The sequence below is a fragment of the Lissotriton helveticus genome, chromosome 2_1 (genome assembly GCF_964261635.1).
Source record: "Lissotriton helveticus chromosome 2_1, aLisHel1.1, whole genome shotgun sequence".
Taxonomy (NCBI): Eukaryota; Metazoa; Chordata; class Amphibia; order Caudata; family Salamandridae; genus Lissotriton; species Lissotriton helveticus.
This window is the reverse complement of record NC_136059.1, coordinates 367,565,199-367,580,825: the sequence shown is the minus strand read 5'-3', so window position 1 is coordinate 367,580,825 and position 15,627 is coordinate 367,565,199. Positions and strand designations below refer to the sequence as shown.

The 15,627-nt window shown below is 44.8% G+C and overlaps 1 protein-coding gene across 1 annotated transcript in view; it reads right to left on the bottom strand.

The window, feature by feature from the left end:
* The window catches only part of EGFLAM (EGF like, fibronectin type III and laminin G domains), an 812,243-nt gene that overhangs the window by 518,484 nt on the left and 278,132 nt on the right, over nucleotides 1-15,627 (bottom strand). The window contains exon 4 of the mRNA XM_078674979.1: nucleotides 431-457. Within this exon, the coding sequence (XP_078531105.1) occupies nucleotides 431-457 (27 nt within the window). The remainder of the gene's footprint in view (nucleotides 1-430; nucleotides 458-15,627) is intronic.

Sequence of the window (15,627 nt, the reverse complement as noted above, 5' to 3'; positions counted from 1 at the left end):
ATTCTGCCTGTCTAAGTTATAAAAACTAACCCCTCTCATCTATTGACCACCTCACTTCTGTAATTTTCTGTTTCTCTTTAACAGCATAAACATGATCCCCTACTTCCTCCTACTTTATCCTAAATTATGGTATGTGTTAGTGAGGGGTGATGAGTGAATCTGTGACAATCATTGCAAGCCTCGATGTTGACATCACAGAAAACAAAGCTCATGAACATTTGTATCTAAAACAGCCTAGAGAACCCTGGCACAAGAGACATTAGTGTGATTTAGGCATTTTTTGTGGATGTATAGGTGTGTGGAATTAGAGAGCAAGTATCACCAAAACACTAACCATATCTTACACATATATAATACGTTACACACATACTGCTATGAGATTTTGCAGGTTTAGAAACATTATCAAAGTAAGATATTGATCAATACTTACAAATATCGCCTCACCATCAACCTGCCCCTGAAATAAAAGTTAGAAGAATAATTGTTGTTTAGTTATTCATTAGTTATATAGGTTCCATTGAAATATCAAGCACATGTAATCAATAGGTCACTTAAGGTATTTGTTAAGTTGTTGACTGGAAGGAATGAAAATTGCTTTTAATGTAAGGGAGTCAGTAGGCGTTGGAAAGGGATAACCAGCTTTATTTCTTCCACCGTCCGGCAGCAACTGCTGCTTCCCCGAATCCCCTCTCCTACTCACATTCCGAGTTCTACACAGGGAACCTCGAGACCACATTCAAACCCAACACATCCCCCTTCCTACTGACAAAATACACCACAAAACAAAATTACATAATAGAAAGGCATGTGATGAGAACAAGAGAATTCAGCAGGGGAAAGAATATGATAAAAACAATGTAAGGAAGAAAACATGGTGAAACAAGAACATTAACCAGAATGTAAAAACAAGGCAATGTGAATCAAAACATTTCATAATCTATAAACTTTGCAGGACATGTCCTGGCTCTGACAGATGCTCTAACAGAAATACCCAACGAAGAGCTCCCCCGAGGGCAGCGTAAATCTTGAAGGATGTGCCACAACTCCATCCACAGCACATCTATGGCCCTGGGAAGAATCAACATGAGACTGAGCTGAATCAACATTCACACCCATCTTCCTCCCAACATATTCTGCCTTTGATTTGGGTGCAACAGAAATGAAACACTTGTTCCATGTTTTCCCATTCTCAAGTAGCACAACATTACCCCTCACCTTCTTAACCCAAATGGGTGCAGAAAAACGTGACCAACCTTTGCAAACAAACCCGGTCTTTTAACTCTCACCCAATCACCCAGCTGAACCGACAGAACCCGATGTTGTTCATCCGTGGAATCATACCTCTCCTGTACCGCAGCTCTCACATCCGCCACTTTAGCCAACCTTGCAGCATCAATTGTTTTCCTTTCTATACATTCTTTATTGAGTTTGGACCCGCAATCCTTCCCCTTAACTAGGTAAAAGGGGACATTCCTGTACTTATATGGGGGGTAGTTCTTTTGGCCCACAACATGTCATTCATTGCCTCTTTCCAGTGCAAGTTGCAATTGGTCTTTGATGCATCGATTTACCCTTTCAACAAGACCGTTGCTACGACGATGATAGATAGAAGTTAAAATCTGCTTTATGCCAGAATTGTCCAGACAATTCTGCATTATTCTAGATGTTAATTGGGTCCCATTGTCAGTTATCAATTCCTCGAGAAAGCCTTCCCTAGAAAATATCTCCTTGAAGAATCTAATGATGATATCCAAGTTTATACTGTCCACAAATTTTACCTCTGCCCATTTTGACATATAATCTATCAAGACCAATGCATATTTGGGTGTTCAGCCCCCGACATCAAAAGGACCAGCTACATCAAACACCACCTTACTCCATGGCGAGTTTTGTACCACAATGGGGTTGACCTGAGATGGACAAGTCACTGTGACTTGATATTTGAAATGTATTGATTTATAACATGCCGGCATCACCCCGCCAGGAATATCTCCGCGCTATAGAGTTGCTACCGCCAACCACAGAAAAGGAGCAAATTAGAACAGTGATGTTTTTAAAAGTCTTCTAAACTGTAAATGATCTGGGCATTGTCACAAGTGGATGGGAAGTTGGATCCAATAAGAAGGGGCTAGGTGGGAGAAAGCTTTACCACCTAGGTGAGATTTTTTATAGCGTGGAGTAAGAAGTAAATATTTGGTCCCTGATCGAAGGGACCTAGGTGGCAGGTGTTTGGTAAATTTGACCGCTAGGTAGCTGGGCCATTTAAATATTTAAGGACCGTACAGCATATCTTAAATCTGATCCGCTTCTGCATCTGAAGCCAATGCGGTTGATGCAGAATGGGGAGGGAGGCCATTCGGGGGGGCATTGGAGACCAAACAAGCCACAGTGTTATTGACTACTTGCAATCTATTTAAGGAGGCTTCATTAGCTGAGATCAGCAGAGCAATGCAGTAGTCGAGGCGGCCTAGCACCAGTGCCTGGATAGGAGTTTTTCGAGTGGTTAAAGGTAAGAAGGGATATACTCTTCGAAGAAGACTTAACACAAGGAAGCAAGCGCCAACAGTAGATGTGGCGTGCTTCTTCATTGTCAATTTCTGATCGGACTCCCAGATTTTTAACCACCAATTTGGGAGTCGAAGACGTGCCCAATTCCTCAGGCCACCACCTTGGGGACCACCTAGCCAGTGCATCTCCGCATAACATTACCTCAGTTTTCCCTGCATTAAATTGAAGGAAGTTATCCCTCATCCAGCCAGCGATGGCCGTCGTTCCCTCCGAAAATGTAGACTGGACATTGGGATTGTTTTTATTAAAGGAAAATAGGAGCTGAGTATCGTCAGCATAAGATATTGGGACAAATCCTAAATTCCTCAGTAATCCCGTTAAGGGAGTAACATAATTGTTAAATAAGGTGGGTCTGAGACAGGAACCCTGAGGTACTCCCTTAGTCAATCTTGTAGTCTTAGAGCGGAAAGGGCCTAGGTTGATAGTCTGAGTTCTATCAGACAGAAAACTCGACGTCTAGTGTAGAGCGCTCCATTGAAGGCCAATTTTCCCAAGTCTCCTGAGCACAGTCATTGTAATAGAGGACACACATACAACAATTACCAACGTAATGTTAAATCGCCCTGTCGACACCAGGCCACCAGAAATCTTCCCTTATCCTTCTTTTCATGGCCTGGATTCCAAAATGCCCTTCATGTGATAGAACCAAAACTCTCTCCTGAAGACACTCCGGGGGAACTAGTTGCCCACTCCTGCACAGAATGCTCCCCTCAATGGACAACTCAGTTTCTATTCTACTGAAAGGAACTAATACTTCAGGGGTATTTCTAACTGCAGGGTTACTGTTCACCATGCACTTCTTCACTTCCTGAAGGGTTTCATCACTTAATACAGCATCCAAACATTCTTGCTCAGACAACACTCCAATTGTGGTGTTACTGATCGAGCTCACCACACATACAATTTCCAACGCATCTGCATCCTCTTGATCCACATTGTTGCCATCCAAAGGCAACCTTGAGAGGCAATCAGCAACATAGTTTTTTGCACCAGCACATACTCCAACCTATACTGATATTCTTGTAGTCTATCTTGCCATTTGGCAATACGCGGGGATGGTCTACCCCCACTCTTGGTGGTAAACAGATCCAACAAAGGTTTATGAATTGTTGATGTACTGAACACCCCACCACATGACCACATGATTCTTTCTTTATTGTGTAGTAAGATGATTCTGTGCCTCATAACATCCTGGATGTGAATGCAATAGTCTCTTCCTTCCCATCAGCCCTAACCTGCATAAGTATTGCCCCAGACCGACATTGCTAGCGTCAGTAGTTATGATACATGAATCATTAATATCAAACCTTTTGAGTGGACCAGCGTTTACAATTTCCATTTTGATGGATTCAAAATCCCTGTCACAATCATCATCCCATACATACTTCATGTTTTTCTTCAGGAGACTGTGTAACCCACTAGTTTTGTCAGAAATATTCCTAACAAATTTGGAATAATACTCCACCAGCCCTATAAATGAATGGAGCTGATCCTTATTTTTTGGGTTAGGTGCACATTGTTGAATGACATCAAGCATTTTTACCTTGGGCTCAGTTACCTTCCTTGATACATGATGACCCAAATAATCAACACCTTCTTGAGCAAACTTACATTTCTCCTTTTTAAGGGTCAACCCACTGCCCTTGATGATGTCCAGGACTCTCCTCACCCTGCCGTCATGTTCTCCCATAGATTCACCAAAAACCAGGATGTCGTCTTAGAAGAACATGACACCCTTGACGTCTTTGAAAAGCTTAATAATCAACTGCTAAAATACATCAGATGCTGACGCCAACCCAAAGGGTATTTAGATATACCGAAATGCCCCTTCAGGCATAACAAATGACGTCAGGTGCCTGGAATCTCTACTTAATTCAATCTGGTGGTACTTTGAAGCTACATCAAAAGAGGTAAAGTACCTGACATTGCCCAAAGTCAATAGCATCTCATTTATGTTGGGCAACGGTTGATGATCTACCCAGATATTAGAATTTAGGTCCCTGAGATCCATACAAAGTCTCCTCGACTTGTCCACTTTACGCGCCAGAACTAAGGGTGCCAACCACTCTGAACCTTCAATGGGTTCTATTATATAAGTAGAATACAGTTTGTCTAGCTCCATTTTTAATTCACCCAGTAGGTTTAGTGGTACCTTGCGCACCTGGTGAGCTACAGCCTTTGAGTTGTGTTTCAATATTATGCGGTGTTGAAAACCCCCTGAGTTTCCCCAACCGTTCACAGAAAATTTCAGGGTAATGTTTGGCCAATTCTTCAGTTCCGATTTGAATACCTATACAGGAATTCTCAGAATTACTTAATGGGTGACCACTCAACATATTGTCCATATTCTGTTTCGACAGTACCATGTCAGGGTGATTGGGGTCTAAAATAATCCCTAACGCATCCTGTTCATCCCACTCCAACAAAGTCACACCATCCTTAACAATGTATACAGGTCCCACAGCATGTTTGCCATCAAATTGCAAATTTGCATCACATCTCCCTACAACCTCTAGCCTCTAGCCTCTGTAAGCAAAAAGTGAATACAAGACTCATGCACAACAGTGTTCTTAAACTCGCTAAAATACTTTTCGTTCAGCAAAGGGAAGGGAGAACCAGAATCTGCTAAGACTTTTAGATCTCTCTTGTTCACTGAGATCGTGCAAGTTGGAGGCTTTATTTTGCGTAAACCAGCCATGTATGATATCTTTACCGCTGCATTATCCTCCAGGTCTGTTGACGACAACATTAGAATCTCGTTATTCTCTTCTTCGGAAACGCAGAAACCTGCCTCAGTGTTCTTTATCGACTGTGAAAGAGCAGATCGCTGACTAATGCTAGCTCTGCACACACATGCAAAATGGCCTTTTTCCACACTTGAAGCAGGTTTGAGTTAATGCTGAGCAGAATCTGGCATTACCCAGATGGGATTTGCTACCACAATGGAAACATGAGTTCTCACACTTTTCTGTCTTTCCGTTCTTGGGTTTAGATGATTGGTCATTGCAACTAAGCGAAAGACTTGTGTTGGTTCCTTTGACAACTTGCCTGGGGCTGGGTCTGGTGTTCAAATGTCTCACCTCCACAGGTTTAGTACCCTCATTCATTTCTTCATGCAGACTTGTGAATGTTCAATACTCCTTGCTAGCTTTAATGCTGATTCTAAAACAGGGTCATCAGTAGATAAAGGATTCTCTTGAACTTTCCTATTATTAGTTGTTTATATTAATTGGTCCCTAATAATTTCATCCCGGAACTCTCTTTCGTTGCATGTAACAGCCAGCATTCTGAAGCTGGTGACAAAGTTGTCAATAGATTCACCTGGAAGTTTCGTTGAAGAAACTCGTGGTGTTCAAGAATAGTGTTTCTCTTAGGATTAAAATGCTTGTATAGGGTACTAATAATGGAGGCATACTCATCAATCGCTGTTGAAGAACCCCTGTTTTCACCACCCGATGTAAATACACTTACAATTTCCAGTGGCACGGTTTTCAGAATGTTCCGAACTTCAGTGCCCAAATTATACACCAGAAGAACCTTTTTCTTATTATAGGTGAAAGTATAACCATCAATTGCCTGCAAGCCTCAAAGGTTTATTTCCATTGTTGCCAGGTCAATGAGGGAGTGCCAGGAGCTTGTAAAAAGGGTACTGGTGCAACAATCCTCTCCATGAGACATTTGGTAGGGTAGTAAGTTTGTTGCAAAACTGTGCAGGCAGTTTGCCAAAATATAACAAAGGTACACTTTGTATATATGTTTTTAATGTTTTCTAAAAATTATGAGTAATCAAATTAATGTTCCTTGTTGCCGTAAAAACCGCACACAATTGCAGGCAAATTCCAAGTAAAGTTTCCTTTGCTCCCTTAATTGCAAGAAAACCACGATGTACATTATAAAGGTGTGCCTGTCACCGGTGAGAATGCCGGCAAAAGGATAAAACGGATGATTTTTACTCACCCAAGATTACCACACATTCAATGCACACGATGCGTGTGTTTCCTATGGTAAATAGGGCTTGTACCCGGACATGCACAGTGCAGCTCAATGACATGCGCTACGTCCCGAAGGTCTCAGACTCACGGAGCTGATGCTGTATGCCGCATGCTGACTCTCTGCCCCTCCTCAACAGCCTCAATTACCTCAAGGGCTGTGTGGGGATGCAGCTGCCGATGGAGATGGCAGTGCCCTGCTTCTGCACATCCAGGTTCCGATAAGTGACTCCGTTACAGGGTAGTCACAGAGGTGGAAGAAGTTCACAACAGTGATCGCAGACACTCGTGCACCTGCCAGTTTCCTTCACTGCCCCGCTCCAGATCGTCGCCACTGTAAAGGAGTAAGTAGGTTGTGGAAGATGATAACCAGCTTTATTCCTTCTCCAGTTCCGCAGCAACTGCCGTTTCCGCGATTCCCAAATCCCACCCACATACCGGGTTCCACGCAGGGAACCTCGAGACCAAATTCCAACCCAACACCTAACCACATTTTTATAATCGTTTGTTCTATAATTTCTATACGAAGTAGGTTTGAAGACTACAGCTCTGTCAATTGCATATGTAACATGTGACAACATTGACAACAAAATAAATGGCATTTCTATTGATCTGTGGAACACCTGTGTAAGATTTGTAAATGAACAACAGTCTGAATGTAGATGTTTAAACTGTCACTCAAAACTTGTAAATACTATATTAAAAGTTGAGGAACAAATGAAAAGGCTTGGTGTCTTGCTCTCTCTCCAACGAGAACATTTGTCGAGTCATAAACCAAATTTATGACATTCAAATAATATATATACAAATCCAAATTCAAATTCAAAAGTCTTTATTTTGATTTTTTTCAATCATAAAAGACAGTTACAACCTTAGCCATTTTCAAGAAAACTTTTACAATTTAAATTTTTTAACATTGCCCTTCATTGACAGCTAGTAAAATCCACAGTTCATTACTTCTACCCTCGATTGACAGTTATTATTGGCCTACCGCCAAACATAAAACCCATAGATTACAATCATTAAATGAGTTATGTTAAAAAGAACCTTATTCATCGCTAAATACATTGCTCACTAAGTACTTTTTACAGTCTCAAATAAGATGGGCCAAGATTACTGTAGGCTCATTTTACAGGCCCGAATTATCCACATCCAGTGGAGAAATTTAGCTATAGCTATAACTACGGCTTGGGAGTTATCAGTTCGTAAGATCCTGACAGCTTTGCAACGCGTTTTGACACCTAACTGGACACAAATAGGTTTTAACCAAGATCTCCTAGGCACCTTGTATTCTGGGCAGGCAAAGAGAATGTGCCCAATGCCTTCCCGCTGATCGGGACAAAAGGGACAGGCCGAACCTTGTCCCCCACGCCATTTTGCAGTGAGAGCATTTAGTGGTAGTGTCCCCACCCTAATCTGGTGATATTTCTTCCTGTCCCCTGGGATGGTAATCCAGTCCCAATAAGCCTCAAGGGCCGGAGAGTGCTTAAGTTGTAGGAAATCTGCCGTAAAGGATGGTACAATACAGCGGCCATATCTCTTTGCCTCAAGCATGTTCCAGTATAGGTCTCGAAATATTTTTCTAGATGGAAAAGGATTCCCTACTGGGTCATCCCACAATGGGGATAATCCCATGGCCTTGTATATTGCTTTAACCTCCCTCATCCATGATATTTTATGGGCCTTATCTGAGTCTCTCACATCGAGGAAGGCCCGTGCGTACTGGGAGAGTTCTGGGGTGACCCATAATCTCCTCCAGTAGGCAACCGATCTATATCTGGCCATATCCTCGAGACCATGTGACCCTAGATCATAATGGAGAGGGATCAATGGAGTGGAAGCCGGTAGACCTGTAATGTTGCGCAAAAATTTGTTTTGCGCACGACAACATTTTTAAGTTACTAAGCCCCCACAGTTCCGCCCCATAAAGAACTGCTGCTCCAACTTTGGCATCATAAATCTTTAAAACCGGGGTAATTGGCCTAGTATGAGATAGATAGAATTCCTTAGTGAGTGCTCCTGTCAATTGTGCGTGCTTTGTAACCAGCTGGTTGGTGTGCTGTTTCAAATCTAATTTGGATGATAAGGTTATGCCCAGATAATTAAATACTTGGGTCTGCTCCAATTGAACCACACTCATAACCACCTTCCCTCTGCCGTGTTTGTTTTTATGTAAGACCATGAACTTTGTCTTAGATGTATTAATGACAAGACAATGGTCATTACAGAAAGCTTCAAAGACTCCAACGGCCTTTTGAAGGCCCTGCTGTGTCTTCGAAATTAGTAACGTGTCGTCAGCAAACATCAACAGGGGGATCAGCCTACCATCCAACTTGGGGGCATCGGTTGGTTGCTGTTCAAAATAGCTGATCACCCTGTTGATGTATAGTGAAAAGAGTGTAGGGGCAAGTACACACCCTTGGCGTACCCCCCTTGCGATAGGGAATTTATCGGTTACGCTTCCCTGTTGGTTCCAGCGGACCCGAGCAAAATTATCTTCATGCAGTCTGATTAGGAGTGACAGGATATCCAATGGGATACCCTGTTCTTGTAAGGCTGCCCACAGCTTAGTAGGAGGCACCAAATCAAACGCTGATTTAAGATCAACGAATGCTGCAAAGAGCATACCCCCTCCAGTAACACTACACGCCAATATAATAAAACAAATCTAAAAACTTGGTCAATCATGCTGGTATGGCTACGGAACCCTGCCTGTAGGGGCGACAAAATATCATTTTCCTCTATCCAGCCCTGAATACGCTGCAGTAGGAGCCTTGCCACTACCTTTTGTATACAAGCTATAAGGCTAATTGGCCTATAGTTTCCTGGGTCCGAGCACTCCCCCTTTTTAAAGATTGGGATGATCTCGGCACCCTTCCAGGACTCTGGTATTGGTGAGCCCATCGCAATGCCATTAGCTAACAAGTGGATGTAAGAGGCCCAAAGATCCTTATCATGCATAAAGAGGTCTGCTGGAACGGAGTCCAGGCCTGGTGCCCTTGCTTTTGGGATATTGTTCAGAGTTCTAATAATATCGGCTCTGGTAAAGGAGAGGTGATTTGAGCCCTCAATTGCTTTCAGAAGAGCCTCATGCTCTTCTCCCTCCTCTTCCACGGCGGTAAACTGGGACGCATAGTGAGAGACCCAAGCATTTGGTGAAACATAATTAGTAGGTTCACCCCTTTTAATCCCCCTACCCCATTTGACCATGTCCCAAAAGGAGCACATAGATCTTTCTTTACTAGCACTCAGGAGCTCCCTCCAGTAGTCATTGTCCCAGTCACTTTTTGCCTTAAATTGCGTTTGTTTATACATGACTCGGGCAGTCTTTTTTTTTTTTTTTTGTATATATTTTATTTGGAAAACCACAGACATATCACGTTAGAAAGCACAGACAAATGATTACAACCCTTAGGGCCGGCAATAAGGAGCAATCATACAAACCAAATGAGCACAGCACAGTATCTATCAGTCCTAGGGTTTAGCACTCCATAAAATTAGGATTTACATCAAAGTGCGTCTGTGAAACAACCGGATGTGAGAGGATTCCATTTTATAATAAGGGAATGAGGATCTTAAGAACATACAATCTAGCAAGATCTAAATTGAAGCAGATTATGTAACAGGATGAAAGCATTCAACAGGAAAAGATAGGGAGGTAATTCAAGGACACGAAAAGCAAGAGATGTAAGCATATATGAAACGCGCATCAACCCAGCGCTCCCCTCGAGGGGACGACAATCAATGTAAAAACAAGCAGCGCGCGTTGCAAAAACCTCCCAGATCGGACTAAACTCAAACCCCCAACTAAGCAAAGGTACACAATAGAGAAGAAAAGGAGAAAAAGGAAAAACAAAAAGAAGAAGGCCATAGAAATAAAGAAGAAAACAAAACCCCATCCCCCCACCCCGCATACCAGCAGAAGGCTACGGCCACCCCCCCCCCCCCCATAGGCATGCCTGTCGCCCTAACAAAGAAAAACCCCAGACTATAGAGAGAGTGGAGGAGGAGCCCTCGCGTCCGCCCCTTGTGCCCGCCCCCTCTCCGACCCATTAATCACAGAAGAGAATGTAAACCCTCCCAAAAGAAAGCAGCCATTTCAACCTTATTCAACACGCCCCCCCCACTGTTGCAATATCAGATCAGGTCCCGCTTCAACACCGGAATCACCAACGTAGTAGAGTCATCCTGCCCCGCTCATCCTTGGCCAGTTCGAGCACGAATAAAAACCGTCCCCAGCTCCCCGGTTCCACAGGCAAACAAGTCAGGTGGCCATAACTGCCCCCCATAAGCCACGCCAGTAGTCTGAACGGACAGCCCCACTGTAACGACTACCATATTCCAGCGTTCGCAATCAGACACAAGAAGTATCTGGCTCTGATGGTCAGCAGCGATCAGTTTAATCAGGGAAACAAAGGAGCCGTCCTCCGTGCAAACATGGCCGATGTACGCACTGTCCTCAGGGTGCAGTCCACAGTACCTCCGATAGTCTTCAACCACTACCAATGGAACACAGCCGTCCAAACAGCCCATCCCTGTCTCCTCCACGGCGTCCGGCACTATATCCGAGGCAACAATCACCCGGGAGTCAGGGACGGCCAGCAGTCAATGGCACAGGGAGGTACAACAGTCCTCAATAGCCAGGAGAACGTCCCTCGGGGTACAGTCCCTCTCTCCGCCTTCAGTGGTTGTCACACTCCTCACCCCCGAGGGCCCCCCAGACTGGAGGGTACACATCCTATCGTGCGCTCCGGGTCGCATTACCCCTCAGCAGTAGACATTGCAAGTTATACTGGAGCCATGCAGGACAGTACGCACTTCAGCGCCCCAAACATCCAAGCAACCGTGGAGAGGGAGGGAGTCAGAGCCACGACACTGGAGACTGCCAATCACACCGAGAGCCAGGTCTCCTCGGGGCAGCCCAACTCTCCCACGCCTGCGGCCGCCAGCAAAATCGAGCGAGCCGCAACTCCCGCCGGAGTTCACCGGACTTTGTTGCCCAGCCACTACCGCCGCAGTACGTCTCACCACCGGCAGCGCAGCCACTGGAGGCCCCGGAGTACAATCGATTCAGGCCACAGCCCTTGCGTCGACCTTTCTCAGTCATCCGGGGCGAGCGCGAGCTCGGAATTTCGTGGCTGGGCACCGCTCCGTCTCAGCAGCAAGGGGATGGGGGTTTAGCGCAGGATAGATGCCAGGATGTTAGGGAGGGAGAGGGCGAGCGGCGGAGCCGGGCGCCTATGCGGCCATCTTGGTCGACGTCTTGGCTCCTCCTCCGGCAGTCTTGATCTTAGCTATATCTTTGGTTTTTACTGCATCTGATAGGGCCCTCTATGCAACCCTACAGGATTTGCCATACCATTGATCCTCCTTCCTCACTGGCCTACTCTGTTTTTTAGTCACCTTTTTGACGAAGAAAGATCTTAACTGATTAAAAAGACTGTCGTGGATCCGACTAAATTTGATACGACTGCCTCCACAGTGGAATTGTTCCTTAATTCCACTATAGCCTGGACAGTCAAGTCCCTCATGGCAGCAACACCTTCCTCATTCATTACACAGTTAGCCCATCTTATTCGTCTGTGGTTGTTTGAGAGGGCTATCGAGACACAGTCACACAAGCCCTCACATTTGGGTAAATCAAATAACCTAAATGACAAAATTAATGGGTCATGATCACTCTCTACCCGTTCCTCTATCCGCATATCATCTATACTAGACCAGTTCTCCTTATTTGTAAGAATATAGTCTATGCGGCTATGAGAAGTACCGTTGTTAAAGGTAGAGGCGCCCTGTTTGTCAGAACCCATTCTTCCATTAGTGGCACGTAACCCGTGCTCCACACATAGGACTTTAAGTTGTAGTGCTGCCTCTGACCATTTTTTAATGGATGGTATTGTCAGCTGAGGGATCTTCCAGATGTAGTCCTCTTCCACTGTGAGGTCCATATCATTGCTGTCTAGGGGTTCAAAGCAACAATTAAAATCTCCTGCAACAATAATGTTGCCTTGTGTGCAATAGCGCTCGAGGAGAGTATCTAACTGATCAACTGCTTCGGTGGGTTTACCACCTGGGAGCCCCCTGGAATAATTATTAAAAACAAAGAGGTCCTTATAATCTAAGCTTTTGAGTTTGATTAGCAAAATATCTGGGCTGTTTGTGACCAACTGAGTAACAGAATATCTACTATCCTGCTTGACCCATGTCAACAAACCTCCCTTCGGTCTCCCCCGTAAGCTAGGGATGGCTGGAGTGTAGAAATTTAAATATCCTTGCATAAAATCTGGGGTTACCTGCCATGTTTCCTGAAGGAGGATTATATCCTTATTATCCAGAAAGGCTAGCCAGTCCAAGGATGTTACCTTATTTCTCAGCCCTGCCACGTTCCATGACACCAAAACGGATTGGGCGGGAGGACTAATACTGTCAGATATAATGCGAGGGTCAACGCTAACCCTGCCCTCTTTGGGTAGTGTACCCCCGCATAGACTAGTATCTAATGCCTCCAGGTTTAAATCGATTTTATTTTTTGCTGTGTCATCAGCAATACAATCAAATAATTGATTTGGGCCATTTGTCCCTTCCAAATCCACTAAGATATTACATCCGCCCAATGTGTTGGTCTGGGGCATGGAGATGTCACTTGTGAGGACAGTGCTCAGAGCTACGATGTCACCCATTCCACAATCCTCAGTTAAGGTAATACATGCCGTATTGCAATCCCTCTTAAGTCAGTCGCAGTCATTTAAGCCTGACAGGCTCCCAAATCTGTTTCCTAGGCTAATCCCCCATTCATTGGCTGGAGCACCCACACCCCCACCCCATCTATTCGTCGTGATGTCCCACCTTGACCCTGGAGTCTTAAGATAAGTCACATTTTGCTGCTCACCATAGAAAGATTTTAGAGTGAGGGGAACAACAGTACCACTCCTGCGTTGAGGGGGGAATATATTTGACAAAACGTTAGGGAGCACAGCCGAATTGGAAAATTTCACCACTACACAGTCTCCTTTGAACTTTTTCGGTCTGTTCCCTATCCAGGCTACCCTTCAAGCCGTCTTAATCTCACCTGCTAACTGCTGTTTCCCTCCTGGAGCCATCTGCATGTTGCCTGACAACCACTGTAGCGCCTTACTAGAGAGAGATGTTGGGGATTCTAACTGCCCAACTACCAGGGGTGGAACATTTGCCAGTACCAACAGGTGAAGCTTCTACTATAAATTGGGGAGAATCTATCTCCTGACATGGTACAGATGGTACAGTTGTTATTAGCAAAGCGTCCTCTCTCGCTACTGGGTGGTTATCTGCATTTACTGGTACCTGACCAAGGGGGATAGTTGCTGTCATACTCCTCCCTGGCTCTGCCACACTCACATCATTCTCCCCAGTTGTACCTACTAGGTTTGAAACTAGAGTTACTATGTTGCCAACCTCCCCCTCAACCCTATTCTGAATCCCACCCAATTTTTTCACCTCAGCAGTGAGCTTATCAATTTTGGCCACCATTGGTTTAATAATAGCTTTGATTTGACACTCAATCATATCAGCTATCCTATGAAATAGCTCATCATCTACAATGTGCTTAATATGCTTTGCACTGTCCTCCCCAACATCCATACTCTTATCCTTAGCTTTCCATGGCGGTGAAGCCCTTTTCCTCCTCAACCCTGACCGTAACCCGCCACGCTTGGGCTGGGTCTTTCTTCATGTTCTGACTGCCCTAGTTTCCTGCTCTGGGGATGAAAGATCTCCTTCTATAACATGGACATGTGTTTCAGGGTCAGAATCAACATCTCTTTCCGGGTCAGTTACGAGGTCAATTTCTGGATCAAGCGCTAGGGGTGCACTTCGATCATACTTGCCACTATCATAAGGATCGGTCTCTAGAGCGTCACTACTAGTAGCTTGCAGTGATGTGTCTACCAATAAGGGTGATGGAGATGGGCTCAGGGGAGGGAGAACTGGAGATTGACTTAATCCTAATGACTGTCGCCTCTCACTATTTATTTTCGTTACCACCTGAACCATATAGTTATCCATCGTATTGGACGTGGTTGGAACTATTTTTTTCGGCATGCTAAACAATTGCAGATAGACGCTCAAAATATGTTAGGTGTTTTTAACACAGAATGTACAGTACTCAAACTGGAAAAAAAGGAGGATACAACAATAATCCTCTATAACATTTAGTAAGGTAGGGCAATATAGTCTTACTACAGGAAACTGCCTCGATCTTAGCAGGGACAGAGTGTTCGGCCCAGTCCAGTCGCAGCCAGTCTCGGACTGTCTAAGACTGTCCGCCCTTTGTCCGGGCTTCGTCCCGAGCTGCGTCCCGCACACGCGTCCCGCTAACGCGCAGTGGATCCTCCTAAAATACAGAACTTAGGCTGATAGGGTGGAGACACGGGAAGAGGCGGCAGGTGTGCGCGATGTGAGAACGCACTGCCTGGTGGGCCTCGCAGTCCCGGTCTCCTGCTGGTTGAAGCACGCACACAATTGATGTCCCAGGAAGGGCGGCTCAGGTCCACAAAATACCGCGATGCAGGAATCCAAAGTCTAACGTCCAGAAAGCGACTACGATCGGCACCCGCGGAGCGGGGGCCGCGAGTCGTATTTGAATAGGCCAGGTGACAGGAACAGCAAAGGGGAGGAGACACGGAAAGAGGCGGCAGGTGTGCGCGATGTGAGAACGCACTGCCTGGTGGGCCTCGCAGTCCCGGTCTCCTGCTGGTTCAAGCACGCACACAATTGATGTCCCAGGAAGGGCGGCTCAGGTCCACAAAATACCGCGATGCAGGAATCCAAAGTCTAACGTCCAGAAAGCGACTACAATCCTACAATCCAAGTATGTCAAAAATAAATGTAAACAAGAAAAAGAATATAGATGTAGTATAATTCAAGTGTATTTAAATAAATCCTGATAACAACCAGAATAGTGATCAAACATTGGAAATATCATCTGAGAGAAGATGTGTGGGGCCAGCCTCTACAAACTAGCTACCTCTTAAATAGTACCCTATTTTGGGGTGTGGTTAATCATCTGATATTTTTGAACAAAAAGAGTAGGGTT